Genomic DNA, 18,338 nt, shown 5'->3' with positions numbered 1-18,338 from the left:
GTCAAAGAGAATGCATCAAATGAGATTTCGCATGCATGTGAAATATTTGAACTGAAACTACTTACGCTTCATATGAACCGTTTTCGTAGCCTGGCGAATACAAAACTGTATGGTGTTAAAGTAGCCTGGATTGTCTCGTTCTGGCCTGAAAGTTAAGGTTGTATATAGTGTGTGCATGCACATCTGCTATATGATATTTAAACAGTTTGCTTTGTTACTTGCATCGCATGATCTACAACAACAAATTGCTCTTAAACAGTATGTGCAACGAGCTTTTGAAAATCTTGCAAAGAAATATTCCATGGAAAAGTATGATATTTACAGTAAAGGTCATTCTTTGTATTAGTTTATACATAATTTATTTTAGCTCAATTGCGAAGGAAGTTTAGGCATAGGAAATAGAGATCAATATAATTGCACCTTTACTAATCCTACCAGGTGTTCTGTATTACAAAAGTGCTTATATTGTGACATTTTGATACAAGCAAAACTGTATTATCTGCACTATTACTTACTTACTGGTACTTCATTTTATTATTGGCTTGTTAAAAGTTAAATTTTTACCATGTGCAAGCTGACAGAATCGTAGGAACCATGTTTTGAGGGGTAAATCAAACACAAATGAATAAATCCTTAATGTTTTTGTTGTGCAAAAAGTATGATATTGTGTCTAAAACAGTTTTCATTTTCCATTCAATTGTGTAATTGCAAGGGAAGTAAACTAATAGATATCTCTGCTTATAAATACTAGCCCAAGGCAAGAGTTGTCATTCTTTGTGGATCACAACTTTAAATTAAAAATTATAACTTCTGTTATTGATATTAACAAAACTACCATAAACTTCACATTTGTGAAATCATTTTTGGTTATTTCAAGGACTTGGAAATCAATTTCTAGATTTTATTTAATGTATTACTATCATTAAAAATTTTAGGGTCTGTCTCTAGGAAGTTCTACTTTCGAGTCCCGACACCTCATTCCTGATGGAATCCAAGGGAACGCAAGGGAACTACTGGTACATTTTTCATATCTTTGGTATGACGCAGCCTGGGATCGAACCCACGACCTCCCGCACTCGAAGCGGACGCTCTACCACTAGGCTATCGAGGCGGTTTTCTTTGTATTGCCAAAATGTAGTCTTTATTTGAAGGTTACAATACACTGCAAATGTTTTAACCAGTATAAAATAAGTAATTTTTCGAACCAGGTAGTCTTTATGGGTAGGTGGTTTTAGCACAGCTTTGATTGTCCCGTTTTAATTTGATAGGTTTTCTTAAGCATTACTAAACTTCGATTTCTTATCAATACATGGGAAATAGACGCACAGGTATCAACAGTAATCAAATTCGATTCCACGCAAATTTTACATTCGATAGCAAGTTCATGTCATGATTAATCTAACCCATAAATGGATTTGACACAAAGCATTGTAATGTTGCATGTAAGATTCAGTTCCGTTCAGAAGTGTACAACAAGCTCAAGAAACGACGCATTCAATCATATTTTTTTTCGCTTGATATCTTTTCCTTTTCTGTAATTAGACCGTTAATATTTAGCGTGATTCAATTTCTGCTTTCCATTATTCGAGCGTCACTATTTTAACCGTGGTTCCGTTTCTACATCCGTAATTACTGCATTTCTTGTAAGCTTGAAATAGTTTCTTATTTCCATAATTAGAGCATCATTACTTAGCATGATTCACTTTCTACTTTCTGTAATTCGAACGTCTCCTTTTCGAAATTCGAGCATCAGTATTAAATTTGATTTACTTTCTACTTTTCGTAATTTTCGCACTTTTTCACGTGATTTACCCTCTTCACGTGAATATTTTACACAATCCACATTCTACATTCCGTACTTGGAGCGTCGCATTTTCACTTGATTCTTTTTCGTCTTTTACAGCATAAGATGCAGTTTCAATTGAATGTTATTACATCTATAAAGATTATAAAATTTAAAAAATATATGTTTTTCAAAACTTTATTTTTTGGTAACGTTTTTAGACATTTTTCTTATAAGTGACCCCTCTTGCAGTCGGCTTTCATATCCCTATAGTTATCCTTGGTGTAGCAGTAGTATCATTTTTGAAAGTGAAAAATAATTTCTATTATTTTCAAAATAATTTTTGAATATAAAGTTACAACTATATCAAAGTTATGAATAAAAAACTCTCAAAGGACTTGGGGCATTAAACCAAATTATAAACCCATGCATTGTTTTCTTTCTATTTTGGCAGAATAAAGTATTTGCCAATTATCCTTAAATAACACACTAAAATTTATTTTAGCTTTCTGGTTAAACAGTCTGTAGCATAACATTAAAGAAAAGAAGTTAGTACACTTAGGTGCTCTTGTCGATTTATGAAAACATATATATAATCAGTTTTATACCAAAGACAGCCGTTGTATACAGCATGATTTGGGCACTTTTAGGTAATTCGGGTCAACAAAGAAAATATTTTGATCGCATTTCGAAAGTACGGAATAGGTTCTGACAACTAAATGATATTTTGCATCCATTGGCCATTGAATTTATAATAATATTAATGCCTTTCAAAATATATCTTCGGCGAACAAGAAAACCCTTCCTTTGTTAGTCATAACACTAGTTAACCCGTAAGGCACAGCTAGCACCAATCATATAATGTGGGTAATAGTCATAATATGACCGTTTAAGATATGATAAATTGCATTATATCTATTTATGTAACACTTATAACTCACATTGTATCCTTGATGCTATTATTTTTTCACAAAGCAAAATAAAAGAAGTAAATGAAGTCAATAAAATTAAAAAATCACAAAAAAAGATAAAATTATTTCAAATCAATTGTGACGACTAAGTATTTGTAAATTGCTTGTGACAAGTCTAAAACACTTACCTGCCACAATGGCGAACATACAACAAGCTACGACTGAACTGCAGACAAGAAAGTTTGGCCACTCCATTTGTCCGTCAAACCTGGTGAGGGATAGAGAGATAATACGTTTAATTAATTTCTGTTCTATAAAATCCTTTAAAATGCACGATTAATTTACTATTTAATATATAATATTATAATTAATCAGAGAACACGAAAAAGTACTCCCTCTTTCACTACATTTCGACTAAATGCGTTCTTTAGAAAATCCTCCTACATTTCATGGAACTACTAACAAAGTTTTGAACAAAACAAAACAGTCCTAACTACAAGGCCCTTTTGTTCAATTAGGATATTTAAATATTTAATAGACAAACATATCATTCTAAGGTATATCTTTAGTTTTGCAGTCAAACTAATTTGTTTCGCTGGGTCTGTATGGCTTGATACCTTTTCATTAGTTTCAAAGACCCATTTAATATTTTATCTCATCCTTCTTGCCAAACAAAGGAGCCGTATTAAACCTGGCTGTAGGACAGAGGAGACTAGCAACGGTTGTCAACTATAAATGGAAGTTTTATGTCATCTGTTCAGGAACGATTATTGTTTTGTTTTAGATATTAATTTGCCGCCAAAGCATCCACTGGAATCTTTTGTCTGCACATTAAATAGTTTTTATTAGAGCGAATAAACTGAACTGCTTTTCGCGTGCAGCAGTGATTACATGGAAGTATTAAATGAGGATTATATAATCTTTAAGTAGGCCTTCAGTGGTGGCTTTCAATTAGTTAGAAAGATTAGAAAGTTATTGCGTATGCTTAAGATTTCCTTACAAGATGCGGGGGAAAAGAAATCATTTAACTAATAGCATTCTATCATCACCCTTTAACGGGAGAGAGCTATAGAAATGCAGTCCCTACGTCATTTCGTGAATGGGCAAAAACGATAACTCTGTCTGAAATAGTTTTCGAATTATTTTCGTTTTGGTCCTTACCATACATTTTCACATTTTGTACAGACGATAAATGCATCTGCGTTAGGAAACATAATGGAGCTTTACTTGAAACAAAGGATCTTTGCAAAGATTTCTTTACTGCCACAGAAGCAGTTGCTAAGCCCTCTTTACTCAAGACAAATAACATGTTTATAGAGAGTAACTTAATTAGTGAACAGCGTTTGCCAACTTTAATCCGGTGCGAGGTATTTTAATGACAGGAACAGGACAACGCAGTCTCGCACCTAAAAGTCCTCCAATTGTTTTCTTTGAGTTTCTCATATTTCTAGAATTTGTCTCGATGCATAATATAATATAGGTAGCATCCCATCAGTAGCTTTATGAATATTATACCACCGTGTGAAATTCTTAGTGTTTTAACGTTTCAAAACTCGTCTGTTTGTTGAGGAAATAAGATAACTTCCTCAGGGCATTTCATGGATTGATCTTTTAAATTACATGTTTTTCTTTTTTAAATCACATCACTTGTTAATTAAAGTGTACACAAATTAATATACAGTAATTATGCATGCATTTTCCATTCCAATAGGTAAAAACTGCACTGTTTGAATGAGAAGAGAAGTACCTAAGCCTGCAATTAAGTTTTAGCCCAAATATTTTATCCAGCTCAAGTAACCTTTCTTTAGAAAATATGTCTTTCATTTCATTTCCATATTTTGAATGTTCTTGCAGTTAACTGTACTTCTATCTAACTTGTAATGTGCTTACGTGCAGTTTGTAGTTTTAGTCTTTAAGTGTCGTGTAACGACTGTAAAATCTTCCCGTACTGTGTTTAAAAACTGTTATATTTTCTAGTCCTTTGGGATCCCGCATTCAATTTTATTGCACAATGTAGTAGGGTTCCACTTAAAGCGATGATAGTTGGCTTGAAAAGTGTTGCACATTTCATTACCCCCAACAAAATCGAGTATACATTGTACTATTGTTTCATGGGCTGCGTTCTATGCTTCAAACTGATCTTCCAACAGTTTTATGATAAATGGCAATGACAGAAGAAACAAAATTGTATCTTGCAATCTTTTTTGTATGCTTAATTCTACCTTTTTATATATTTGAAAATTGGCATATTATCTCCCTTTATATACATATTTATTGTCTAGTCAATAACTGTTTGATCAGTTTTCTGGTAATCGCTACGTTTTTAAGTATAAGTCAAAATAAAAGACAATGATATAGTTATTTTTAAAAAAAAGATGCGGACACAATTAATTTGAACTTACATTCAAGTAATCCTAAAAACCTTAAAAGTTCCGATTTAGAACTTCATTGAATCCGGTAAGAAGTCTTTTAAATCTTCCCATTAAGTAAATACTCAATCATTTAAAGAATAATTTCTTCAGTGTGTGTACGAGGGCCGTTCAGACTGCTGACTACAATTATCATTATTATATAGATATCCGGTTCATTGTTTATCTGTATTCAACACACGTTCAATGGGCAAATAGGTAAAAATAATAAAATCTATAAAAAGATTCTTTGGAAGTACAGAAGGCAACCAAGCAAAATATTACAGATTAAACGGACTTCTACATCAGGAAAAATGAATGTATTCAATGATCCAAAAGGACTAGAAAATATATCATTCTAACATGACCCGATTTGATTTCCATTGAAGCAAAGGAGGAAATCAAGCTCTGTATATTCTATGATGAACAACGGTTGACGCGCGGACCGGTAAGAGAGCATCATGACGTCGAATTGCCGCATGACGTCCGATACATTACTCCTCGGGTAAATGAAGTCCAACATAATATTTATTAAAATATATCAATGAACATGTCAGAATGAAAACAATCAATGCCTTCTTCTGATTTATCGTCTAATTTACTACGGTTCATTGTTCAGATGCTTCAGTATTTAACCACTCGGGCTAACGCCCTCGTGGTTCAGTTCCTACGCATCTGAATTCTGACCAGTGGTAAATCAGACGATAAACCACTCGAAGGCCTTGATTATTTAAGAAACAACAATCGAACTTTAAGTTATTAATGAAAAATGTAATATTGATATTAATAATTTCGAGACTGGCAAATAAAAGTTAAATTCGGAAAAGCATAGTGCAGACTGAAATATAAAGCTAGTCTGCATGACCACGTAAAAGGTCACGATAGAAAGGACATACAAGGACCTTTCACGTATGCATCTAATAGACATTAAGTTTATACTTATTTGTTTTAGCTCGGTTGCGAATCGAGTCCGCTTCCTGAAAAAGACCAGTACTGGTGTCACATTAGAAGCGATGGTCGTGATCCAAGTGGGGCTCGAATCCACGACCCTTAGATTGAGCGGCCGACGCCTTATCCACCGGACCACCGTCCCCCTTGAAGACATTTGACCCTTTACATCAAATTTTATGTGCTGTGCAATGACAATATATGTGTCCCATTAAAAATAACAGATTTTAAATAAGCTGTACATTATAAGGAATAGAAACTCATACTTCTGTCACTTTCATGTCATGTTAGGATGCGTTGCTGTACAGTTTTCAGAACACTATTAATACAATTCGGGTCACTTGAGTTTCGTTAACTTATTGTGCAAATTAACGTCATACTGTGTAACTTGAAAAGTTGTAATGTTATGAATACAAGTTTCTTGAAAAATCAATGATCACCCCACTCAATGTGCGTGCGAGTATAATGCACGTCTCCGTCATGCAGAATAATACATAATTAAGCGATAACAAAATCAGTTATACAATTAACCGTTGCCACTTTGATGCAGATTATTGACTTTCAAAATGCAAATACAGCATTATAATTACCGGTAATACAAGTGTAATTGATTTTTGCTTTTGTACTGATTAACTTGGGATATACAGTAAAACTGTACATAATACAATGCATGGTTAGCAGTAAGCCAGGAGGTATAATCTCTCATACCTAAATGCATGTAGATGAGTCTTGTATTTTTCTCGTTATATAACTAAAGAGCATTATTTCCCGTAGTAATTAATATTATTTATTCTCCAGGGCTCTTAGTAAAGTACAAAATAATCCCGCTTAACAAAGAATGTCAGCCTCCTTGTTAATATACTAGACTATATTTAGACTATATTTTATCAAAAATGTCTAGAAGTGAAAGGAATCAGTGGCGCAGTGGTTAGCAGGTTTGATTACAGCGCCAGCGGTCCGGGTTCGATTCCCGGCTGATATCCCGAGTAGTAGTCAGTGCCGGGTTCATTTACTTAAATTGGTACTGTTTCCAGCAGTATCAGCTTAGACTGGATGCTGGGGAGGTAAATATGACGCCTGCTGTGGGCTTGGCTGGAAATAAGTTGTTCCATCCATTCCCGGTGGGACTTTAGCCGACTACCCATGTTAAACAAGAAACTTTACTTTTACTTAAGTGATATACCATCTATAATTTTCAGGTATATTTATATCACCATGTTTTTGAACAGGGTTACTATAATCGCTTTGCTCCACTCTTCTGGGAAAGTCCCAGTATCATGCAGTCTATTAGATAGTTTATCAATTATAGACATTAAAATATCGATTCCATTTCATTATAAAAAAATCTGGAATAATGTTATCTTCTCCGCTGCTAGTACCAGTTTTAAGATTTTTAACTGCCATAAGTTTTTCGTCGTCTGTAATTTCAGAATTAAAGATATATTCTTCAATTTCACTTTTCGAATTTCCTGCATGTATAAGTGGGTCATTTAAATCGTCTTCAGCGTTCAGGTCAAAAAGATTTTCAAAGTATATCTTGCATTCATCCGGAGATATAGAATTCAAGTTCGGCATTGTTTTCGAACAGATGTATTTGAGTTTCCTCCAGAACGATTTAGGACATCTAGCATTGTCAATTAGCTCATTTAATTGCTTGTTAAAATAGTCTGTAAGTTTTGAATCACACTATTTTCTAAACTCGTTTCTGGCCGATATATAAGCATTTAGGTTTTCCTCACTTCTGGAGCGCCTTGAAATGTGAAGATATATACTTAAAATATTCAAGCTCTCTGCCATTATAGTTGAGACGCTGTTTTCTTTTTCATTGTTTTCAGGCAGCATTTTCTGCTTGAATACAAAAGATCATTAGATTTATTTACAATATCAGATAAACTTTTAGAAACGTCAGCAATTCAAGTTTGAAGGTAACTTTATTGATGAAAGATGCAAACAAAGTTATATTTAGGTTTTCCCGATATTTATCAATATTATTTTCATTAAATATATATCTGTCTCTACTGGCTCGCTCGTTTTTGTGTCATTTTCATGTCATTTTCATTGTTTACAGTTCTCAGCGGTAAATGGGATGATTCGGTTCTACTTTCTGCATTGTAATCTTTTATAAGAGCTCTTATACTCTCAGAATATAACACATAATCAATAACACCACGGCCGAGGTGACTTATTATTATGTAAAATCACCTTTACCGTTGTCACCAAATAATCGCCCATTTGCTATCCAAATAATATACGACTTACAAAATTCTAATAAATCATTACCAAAACTATTTACTTTTTTATCGCACGTTTCTTTTGGTGTATTAAATCATCATCGAAAACTTCAAGTTCATTCGAAACGTGGTTCATTAAAATACAGTCGCTCTTTCAGCAGTTCACCAGTAATAATTCAATCAGCTTGATTGCTTATATTTAAATTTATGAATGACTCTTCTAACATTTTTACATCATTTAGATATTTAGTATCATAGAAAGGTGAAGAACAGGGTGGTAAATAAACAGATCCACAAAAAAATCTTTACAAGTTTTCAAAAAAAAAAATAAATAAATAAAAAAAGTTGTCTACATTTAAAAACATATTCTTGTAACACGCGTGAAGTAAAATTACTAATGTTACGCTTTACAACAACAACTACGCCAGCCATTCCTCTGGCATCATTCCTCTGGCGGCTACAACATTTGTTACTGCTGAAACAAAAAATAAACATCATATTCGGGTAAAAACGAACATCAATTAACCATGTTTCTAATAATGACATAATTGAAAACTTCCTGAAATATCGTATTAAGTCTAAATCACAAAATTTGTTTTTCATCCCTTCAACAGTCCAGCTTAGGCAATTTAAAGTGTTAGTGTCGTTGAGTAGTTTAGAAGTCTTATAACCTGTTTGAACATGAGAACTGTTTGTACATGAGGGTTTGTATTTGATGACTTGTGTACACAAGGGTTGATTGTACACGAGGGTTTTTTAAGCTCACCTGTCACAAAGTGACAAGGTGAGCTTTTGTGATCGCGCTGCGTCCGTCGTCCGTCCGTCCGTGCTTCCGTGCGTCCGTCCGTAAACTTTTGCTTGTGACCATTCTAGAGGTCACATTTTTAATGGGATCTTTATGAAAGTTGGTCAGAATGTTCATCTTGATGATATCTAGGTCAAGGTCGAAACTGGGTTACGTGCCTCAAAAACTAGGTCAGTAGATCTAAAAATAGAAAAACCTTGTGACCACTCTAGAGGCCATATTTTTCTCAAGATCTTCATGAAAATTTGTCTGAATGTTTATCTTGATGATATCTAGGTCAAGTTTGAAACTGGGTCACGTGCCATCAAAAACTAGGTCAGTAGGTCAAATAATAGAAAATCCTTGTGACCGCTCTGGAGGTCATATGTTTTATGGGATCTGCATGAAAATTGGTCAGAATGTTCATCTTGATGATATCTAGGTCAGATTTGAAACTGGGATACGTCCGGTCCAAAACTAGGTCAGTAGGTCAAATAATAGAAAAACCTTGTGACCTCTGTAGAGGCCGTATTTTTCATTGGATCTGCATGAAAATTGATCAAAATGTTCATCTTGATGATATCTAGGTCGAGTTTGAAACTGGGTCAACTGCGGTCAAAAACTAGGTCAGTAGGTCAAATAATAGAAAATCCTTGTGACCTCTCTGGAGGTCATATTTTTCATGGGATCTGCATAAAAATTGGTCAGAATGTTTATCTTGATGATATTTAGATAAGTTCGAAACTGGGTCACGTCCGATCCAAAACTAGGTCAGTAGGTCAAATGATAGAAAAACCTTGTGACCTCTGTAGAGGCCATATTTTTCATGGGATCTGCATGAAAATTAGTCAGAATGTTCATCTTGATGATATCTACGTCAAGTTTGAAATTGGGTCAACTGCGGTCCAAAACTAGGTCAGTAGGTCTAAAAATAGAAAATTCTTGTGACCTCCATAGAGGTCATACTTTTCATGGGATCTTCATGAAAATTGGTGAGAATGTTCACCTTGATGATATCTAAATAAAGTTTGAAACTGGGTCACGTGCCTCAAAAACTAGGTCATTAGGTCAAATAATAGAAAAACCTTGTGACCTCTCTGGAGGTCATATTTTTCATGGGATCTGCATGAAAATTGGTCAGAATGTTTATCTTGATGATATTTAGGTAAGTTCGAAACTGGGTCACGTCCGATCCAAAACTAGGTCAGTAGGTCAAATGATAGAAAAACCTTGTGACCTCTGTAGAGGCCATATTTTCCATGGGATCTGCATGAATATTGGTCAGAATGTTTATCTTGATGATACCTAGGTCAAGTTTGAAATTGGGTCAACTGCGGTCCAAAACTAGGTCAGCAGGTCTAAAAATAGAAAATTCTTGTGACCTCCCTAGAGGTCATATTTTTCATGGGATCTTCATGAAAATTGGTCAGGATGTTCATCTTGACGATATCTAAGTCAAGTTTGAAATGGGTCAGGTGCCGTCAAAAACTAGGTCATTAGGTCAAATAATAGAAAAACCTTGTGACCTCTCTGGAGGTCAAATTTTTCATGGGACCTATATGAAAATTGGTCAGAATGTTCATCTTGATGATATGTAGGTCAAGTTTGAAACTGGGTTACGTGCGGTCAAAAACTAGGTCACTAAGTCAAATAATAGAAAAACCTTGTGACCTCTGTAGAGGCCATATTTTTCAAGGGATCTGCATGAAAATTGGTCAGAATGTTTATCTTAATAATATCTAGGTCACGTTTGAAACTGGGTCACATGCGGTCAGAAACTAGGTCAGTAGGTCAAATAATAGAAAAACCTTGTGACCACTCTAGAGGCCATAGTTTTCATGGGATCTGTATGAAAGTTGGTCTGAATGTTCATCTTGATGATATCTAGGTCATGTTTGAAACCGGGTCAACTGCGGTCAAAAACTAGGTCACTAGGTCTCAACATAGAAAGACCTTTTGACCTCTCTAGAGGCCATATTTTTCAATGGATCTTCATGGAAATTGGTAAGAATGTTCATCTTTATGATATCTAGGTTAAGTTCGAAACTGGGTCACATGCGGTCAAAACTAGGTCAGAACGTCTAAAAATAGAAAAACCTTGTTACCTCTGTGGAGGCCATATTTTTCAAGAGATCTTCATGAAAATTGGTGAGAATGTTCACCTTGATGATATCTAGGCCAAGTACAAAACTGAATCACATGCCTTCAAAAACTAGGTTATTATGTCAAATAATAGAAAAACCTTGTGACCTCCCTAGAGGCCATATTTTTCAATGGATCTTCATGAAAATTGGTCAGAATTTTTACCTTGATGATATCTAGGTCAAGTTCAGAAGAAGGTCACATGAACTCAAAAACTAGGTCACTATGTCAAATAATAGAAAAAAACGACGTCAAACTCAGTTCATGTGGGGGCAGGTGAGCGATTCAGGACCGTCATGGTCCTCTTGTTTGTATATTGAGATATGTTTGTATATACTGACTGACCGAAAGACAACCTGCATAGGCGTTTCTTACACCACCCATATACATTATGCTTTACTTTAACAAGACAGTCCAACAAAAGTATGAATTAACTGAATAACAATACTATAACATGAATGTTTTATCCGTTTAGATTATAAATCTTAAACTGAATTGGTTTTGTAGGTAATAGGTATTGTGTCCTTCCGATCTGTGATCAAAGTATTGCTATTATTTCCGCAATTACAGAAAGAAACTAAAAGCAGCTTAAATCATTTAACAAACGTAGCCGGCTCTAGGGAATCATAAATTTCTTCATGGTCTTGTTAAATGAAACCTAATTCTTTATGAGGAATGTTCCGAAACTTGTTCAGTACTACTTTTATGTATAACAAACTTGAAAGGTACGTTGGCAATTTATTGTATTGACTTTTCAGTTATTTTTAAAATGTATGATTCAGGCAACGGTACTTATGTAACCTTTTCACATTTAAGGAAGTCATAAATCCTGTTTATACAACAGTTATGTGATAAATAGAATTTACTTATATACCTCTTTAAAAGGTTATCCTAAAAAATGCATACACACATATAAACCATTGACATAGGGACGTTGTTATGGATAAAGAAGGGGTGTGTGTGGGGGGGGGGGGGGGGGGGGGTGCAAAGGTGTCCAGTCTAGCAAATCCCGGTTTTAGCTAGACAATTTCAGAAAACTTAAAGGAAATTAACATTAAAACAACCAGTGATCTACTACATTTAACTAAAATACCGCATCTGCTCAAAAGATATCTTTTGTATCCTTTCTACTGCTTTTGGATTGAACAACATATCTGTAGAGTTGAGAAATATGGTACATAATCTCTATCCAAGCTCTTGCGCCTATCTAAAAAGCATTTTAGCACATGTAATTGAATATACCATGTATTTGAACTAGTTACCATTTAAACAGATGGAAAACCTTGTGCATGAGTTATTGTTCTTCATTCTAGAATTTCATCTTTCACTCATAATTGAATATACACCAAAGCAAACAAGAAATGCAGAATTTATAGATGCTATTTGTTTGTTTCGGTGTAAGATTGAGATATTTCTCACCAGATGCAATATTTTCACGAATGGCAACGAGTATGGTGTTCATGAGTGACAGGTGTTATGATCTTACATGTGAAACAAACGAATTTTCTTTTTATTTCATATTTTGAAAAAAAAAAGAACATTGACATTTTTCACTACGAAAATACCAGATATATTTCTGTAAAATAATTCGAGAATTCACTCAAAACATGTAAGAAATCAGATTAATAATTGGGAATATTTGCTTCGCCCACATATTTTTGGGCTGGACATTTTCACTTTCGCAAAGGAGCTTACACCACGTTCTTCTCCCATTTGAAGTGGTGGTTATTACATATATTAATGCTCTTTGATACGTCAGACTCATTTGGAAGTGGTGCTATTTTATTATGGACACACAAGTATAAAATGCATTTTACATAAGCGAAAATGTATCATGTACTTAGTATCAGTTTTAGCTGAAAACCGACCAGTCAGCTCTACGGTAGTGAAACCTAACCATAACGAGTGGGACAAAATAACGTAAAGGGCATCACACACATACTTCAAATCATATTTCATCAAGAAGCCACACATTTATTCATCAGTAAATTACCAAGTATCAAATTTAAAAGTACAAATGCTAAAACTAAACATTTATTTTGACAAAATTTGATGACTGTACGGTAAAATGAAAAGTTAGGCTACCAAACATTGATTTGAAGGCCTGTTATGAATTTGAAAATTTACATGTTAGAATACATGTATGCACAGAACTTTCAATGTTGTTTTTGTCTTCAAACCATTTCAATGGATGAGCCTACATTCACTGGAGGCAATATGTTTGCCTTGTGTTTCGGTGAAGGGAGATCCAAATCAAAGATGTTCATGGGTTGTGTAGTGCCATTTTGCTGAAGCGTGTCTGCTTTTCTAAAAACTGTTTTACCCACAATATCATGCGAGAGAGCACTTGGGTACACACTAGTTGGTTTTCCTCTATGTCCTTTCTGCTTCAAATAGCGATATACAGCCACGCTGGAAATGATGAGGAGAATAAATCCTGCAGCACAACAGCCTACAATCACCCATATGGTGTCGTCACTTGTCGGGAAATCATCCCCTGTAAAACAAGTGCAAGATTCAGTTAATACATCAGATTTTGATATATTTGAGCGTATAAATTCAGGAAAACGTACGGCTTGCATTTCGAAATTAAATACAAACAGGCAGAAAACAGGTCTGCATTATACTGTAAATCATGTATTGTGCATGTTGCCATACTAACTTTATTAATTAATGCTCATGACTTGACAATTCTATAAGAAGCTCACAAATAAAACCCCGCTCGGTTCTCTTGTACAATCGAGCCGAGTACAACATCCTAGATCAAGCTACTATTATAATATCGTCTATAACTACAGTAAGACGGATGTGAAATACTTCTGCAAGGATTTGGTAGAGAACTATTAAACAGATACACAGGCCGAATAGCGGACGAAAGATCCTTTACATTATTGTGGAATCAATGTCTCTATAGTATACTGCAATACCAGTAGATCGATTATTTCTTAGATTCACGACACATAAGCGCATTTTTCATGATTTTGCTAACCTGACATACGTATGCCATCTTAGCAAAACATATGAAAATTGCTATGAAATGTAATTCAGTTTTACTATGAACAAGGTAAGACAATTAGATTTTCATGCTCAAATTATTTGATCTGGCAATTTGTCACATGTTTACGCGACTTCACATAAACGCATATGGAGTTTATCATAGCAAAATTGAATTAGATAAATCAACCTGTTTCTATTTCCTTTCATTGGCTGAGTAATTTGGTATAGATAACAAATACCAGTGTCCCTTAAATTCCACCAGAGGAATTCAACATTATATTATTGCAACCAAGCTTTCAGTTTCGCTAATATGTAACAGAACATACGTATGTAAGTTCAAGCAATATTAAAATGTTTCAGATCTATAATTCCTAAATATGAAAAGAACAAGAAAAAAGCCACGTGTTTTGACACAAAGAAAATATATTTTCGTAAATATAGGTAGAACTTGATATTCTGTTTCATACCATTTATTTCATTAATAAAAAATTAAACGCTAAAACACCAAAGACAATAATCGGCTTTGTTGATGTTTTAATACCTTAGCAGTTTTCCTGTCATTTGATGTAAATACTAATTGTAATTACCGGTTTTCATGGTGGTGCTTATAACTGTCGTGCTGGCTTGTCTGGAAAGTGTACTAGCTTTGGTACTTGTTGTGCTTGAAGAGAGTGCTCTACTTGAGGAGTAACTAAATGTAGATCTGGACGCGGCGGAAGTTGGCGGACCAGAAGTAGTTTTTGTGGTCATCTTGCTGATCTCTGTAGATCCCGTGGTGCTTTTAGTGTCAGTTGTTGCGGATGTTGTATCACTTGATGTCAGTGTTTGTAGTGATGTTGTTACTGTACTGTCTGAAGTACTGTTTCTGGTAGGTGTCGATGATGTTTGTACCTCTGTGGATGTTGCTGATGTTTTAGTTTTTGATGTTGATGTCTTATCAGTTGTAAAACTTGAGGTAGAGGGTAGTTTCATAGGAGCTGTAGTTGTTAATGAGGTTGACGATGTGCTGCGTGATTGTGAAGTGGCAGGAGTGGATGATGTTGATGAATAACTATGAATAGGATTATAATCAGTCCCTGTTGTATGTTTTACAGTTGTTATAGTTGAAACAGATGAATCGGGATTAGAAGTGCTATGACTGGATATATCTGTTGTTGATCGAGTTGTTTTACCGGTGGGTGTTGACCTGCTGATAGATGCTGATGATATTACTGATGTTTGGCTTGGCGTAGAACTGTAGTTTGAAACTGTTGTTGATGATATCCTGTCACCAGTTGTTCTAGTTGTAAGAGAAGTTGCAGAGTTGGGAGTTGTCAGTCTGGTACTTGACGTCTGCTCAGTTAAAGTTGTTTTTACTGTGGTCGTTGTGATAATTGGACCATCAGACACAATGGCAATATTAAACCCTTTAAAATTGTTTGAATGATCTGATGTGAACACTACATAAACCGTGTCATCTGATGTAGTGTATGTAGTACCCGGAGAAATCGTTCCACAAAGCTCTTGTAATACCGGCGCTGATTGATTATACCCTAAAATTGTATGTAATTCAGTAATATAGTATGATACTAGTTTATCTTCTTGTCATAAATATAGATATAAACATTTAAAACGTTTTGAAACCAGGTAAAACATTTGTAATGAAAATATAACAATACAAAATCTAAACAAGATAACAAACGAAGTATACCGTCATATATCAGTACTTTGTCGTACAAACATTTGCCATTTTTGTCTCCTGCCTCAAGCACAAACTCAACAACTCTGAGAACTAAAGTGTGGCCTGGATAGTTTGTACTGAAACGGTAATCCCTTGTCATGTTGCTGAAATAAATCAAATATACATAAGAGTTGACGCATTCGACCCAGACTAACAGAATACGTCGTACCTTAATACACAGACAATCTCTTTTCTAAGCATCTCTCAATATGTATCAATTCCCTCCCTACCTTAATCTGAACTACTTGCCTTTCTACATATTGTTTAATTACAAGCGACCAGCCTGTCGCTCCACATATCTCTGTGCATGTCCGACCTAAATTGCATGCCTAATTTACCTCCCACCTACACATTACCTACACATTACACACAACTAGTTGTCCGACATCATATTTATATAAAATGCTATACAAAAAATTGTAATACAAATTTCAGTATTTACTTTGGTATGACCACTCGATATATCATATCGAGAGCAAAATAATAAAAGCATTAATATGATAACCATTACTCCGGGGCAGCTTGAGGTTATAGAAGTCAAGAATTCTTGAAACAACTCAACCCACATTCATGTCATGTATAACCTTCTGGTAATACACACGCTTGTGTCACGGTTTTGCTTTCAGACTCTATGGAATATGGCATTGGGTCATCTACCGAAATTTCAAAGCCTAAAGCACGATTGCGTATAAAAGCATAATCCATTGTTTTGCGTTTGATGTTGTTCTTAAATCGGTTATATCTCTAGAACACCGAAGATTGCCTGTGTTTTTATTCAAACTTTTCACAATCATTGATGGCTTCTGTGGTTTTGTTTTCCATATCACATAATAAAGAGCAATCATAGTTCATGCTGAAACAAGCAGGTTGTGGTCAGTATCGAAACAAACTGAGTATTATTGTCTCTGACACTATAAACTCATAATTCTAAACATTGTAGCAACTGGCTTGATTATGATAAAGCGATAAAGTCGCCTATTAACATCTGTTTTTTTATACAATGTCATAGTATTGAGAATGGTCTTGTTCTGTCAGCATTCCGTCCAGTGATTATCCACTTTTGCCGACTCTTACCCGGTATTATTTAGTCATAACGTCACCCCGAACTGTTTAATGCTACTTTAGGGATATCAGTATAGTGGTATGTAGTGTTTCTTATAACCATTTGCATAGAAATGAAAAACTTAGCGTTCTACCTTAAGTTCAACCATCTATCATGTCTCTTCGAATCTTCCATTGAAATTAAAACGAATGGTTTTTACCTTTTTTTGCCAAAATGTCTATATAATGGCTTAGTGCTTCTACAAATGAAAAACTGAACCAAACTAAACAGCATGTTACTTCATATATATACACAACATATCTATATACTGATGACGTAATTTATATGACGCCATCTGTTAACAAACCGGTTCCATGGCTGAAATCGACTGCTAATACAGTTAGACATCTAGATAGGTACTAAAGACATTAATGTTTGTCCTGCGCGATTAAAGTATTTATATATAATTATCCTCAAAGTGAATAATACACTTCTTTTATACCCTAATTGCACAAGGCAATCAAGTATTGACCTCAAACTAATTTATTAATCTATATCAAACATATATGAAAGTACATACACTCCATAATCGAGACTGTCAATATATCCCGGCGAAGAGAAGAATAGTTCTTGCAATGTGACGTTGGCTATTGTATGTTGTCCTGAAATAAAGAAATTACATATGATTACAAAATTTGTATCGTAATACCAAAGTAATTACAAGCATAGCATGTAAAATTTGCAATTCATTCTCAGCTATGAAGTCAAAAAGATGTAAAAAGTCATATGAACCTTAAGATAGTGGCAATGCAATGTAACGAAATGTATATATATTATTCAAATAGGAGTTTTTGTGAAGAGACTAGAATTTATTCTGTTTCTATTTGGTTATTTTAACTTAATCTAATTACTACTATTTAGCTCTTTAAAATGTTTTTCAGACTAAATTCACACCATGTTAATCTATTCTTTTTTCATGCGTACCTTCTGTCAAACTGACGAGAATTACAGCCAAAAGAAGTGCATTCAGAGCATGCTGTTTAGGTCTGTCCATGATCTCAGAATTCCCTACTGTTCTGCTGAATTCAATAGAATGTCTTAAATGTGTTAATACAGGTACGTCAATCGTTATGTAAGAACTGTAGAAATTAAATTTTTTATGAACAAACCGCAAACATAATATAAGAACAAGACTACACGTATGCCAAAATATGAAGCGGTATATTGAATATATTGCTTTCATTCTTATAAAACTATTTTGACTTCAGATTATCAAATGAAATCAGCTTGTAGTCAAACGGTACATATGTATTGAAGATGTACCAAAACATTCGAAAAATAATTTACAGCTACAGCGTGAGCAACTGCAGTC

General features: G+C 34.5%; 1 protein-coding gene across 1 annotated transcript; it reads right to left on the bottom strand.

Annotated features, from left to right (window-relative positions):
* Positions 1-13,381: 13,381 nt before the first annotated feature.
* LOC123558857 (uncharacterized protein DDB_G0271670-like) lies at positions 13,382-18,020 on the bottom strand. The gene is made up of 5 exons (XM_045350704.2): positions 17,951-18,020; positions 17,547-17,628; positions 15,895-16,028; positions 14,792-15,736; positions 13,382-13,704 (listed from the first exon to the last, which is right to left on the bottom strand). Exons 1-5 carry the CDS (start codon positions 18,018-18,020, stop codon positions 13,382-13,384), a joined length of 1,554 nt encoding a protein of 517 aa, XP_045206639.2.
* Positions 18,021-18,338: the final 318 nt, after the last annotated feature.

Source organism: Mercenaria mercenaria, chromosome 5 (assembly GCF_021730395.1).
Source record: "Mercenaria mercenaria strain notata chromosome 5, MADL_Memer_1, whole genome shotgun sequence".
NCBI classification, from domain to species: domain Eukaryota; kingdom Metazoa; phylum Mollusca; class Bivalvia; order Venerida; family Veneridae; genus Mercenaria; species Mercenaria mercenaria.
This window is presented reverse-complemented; position numbering and strand designations above follow the sequence as displayed.

Bases quoted from the DNA above. Each gene is read 5' to 3' on its own strand.
- LOC123558857 (XM_045350704.2), bottom strand. From the start codon at position 18,020: ATGGACAGACCTAAACAGCATGCTCTGAATGCACTTCTTTTGGCTGTA. The intron at 17,629-17,950 runs GTACGCATGAAA...TCTTTATTTCAG, and splicing joins TCTCGTCAGTTTGACAGAAG to GACAACATACAATAGCCAAC. The intron at 16,029-17,546 runs GTATGTACTTTC...GATTTATTTCAG, and splicing joins GACAGTCTCGATTATGGAGT to CAACATGACAAGGGATTACC.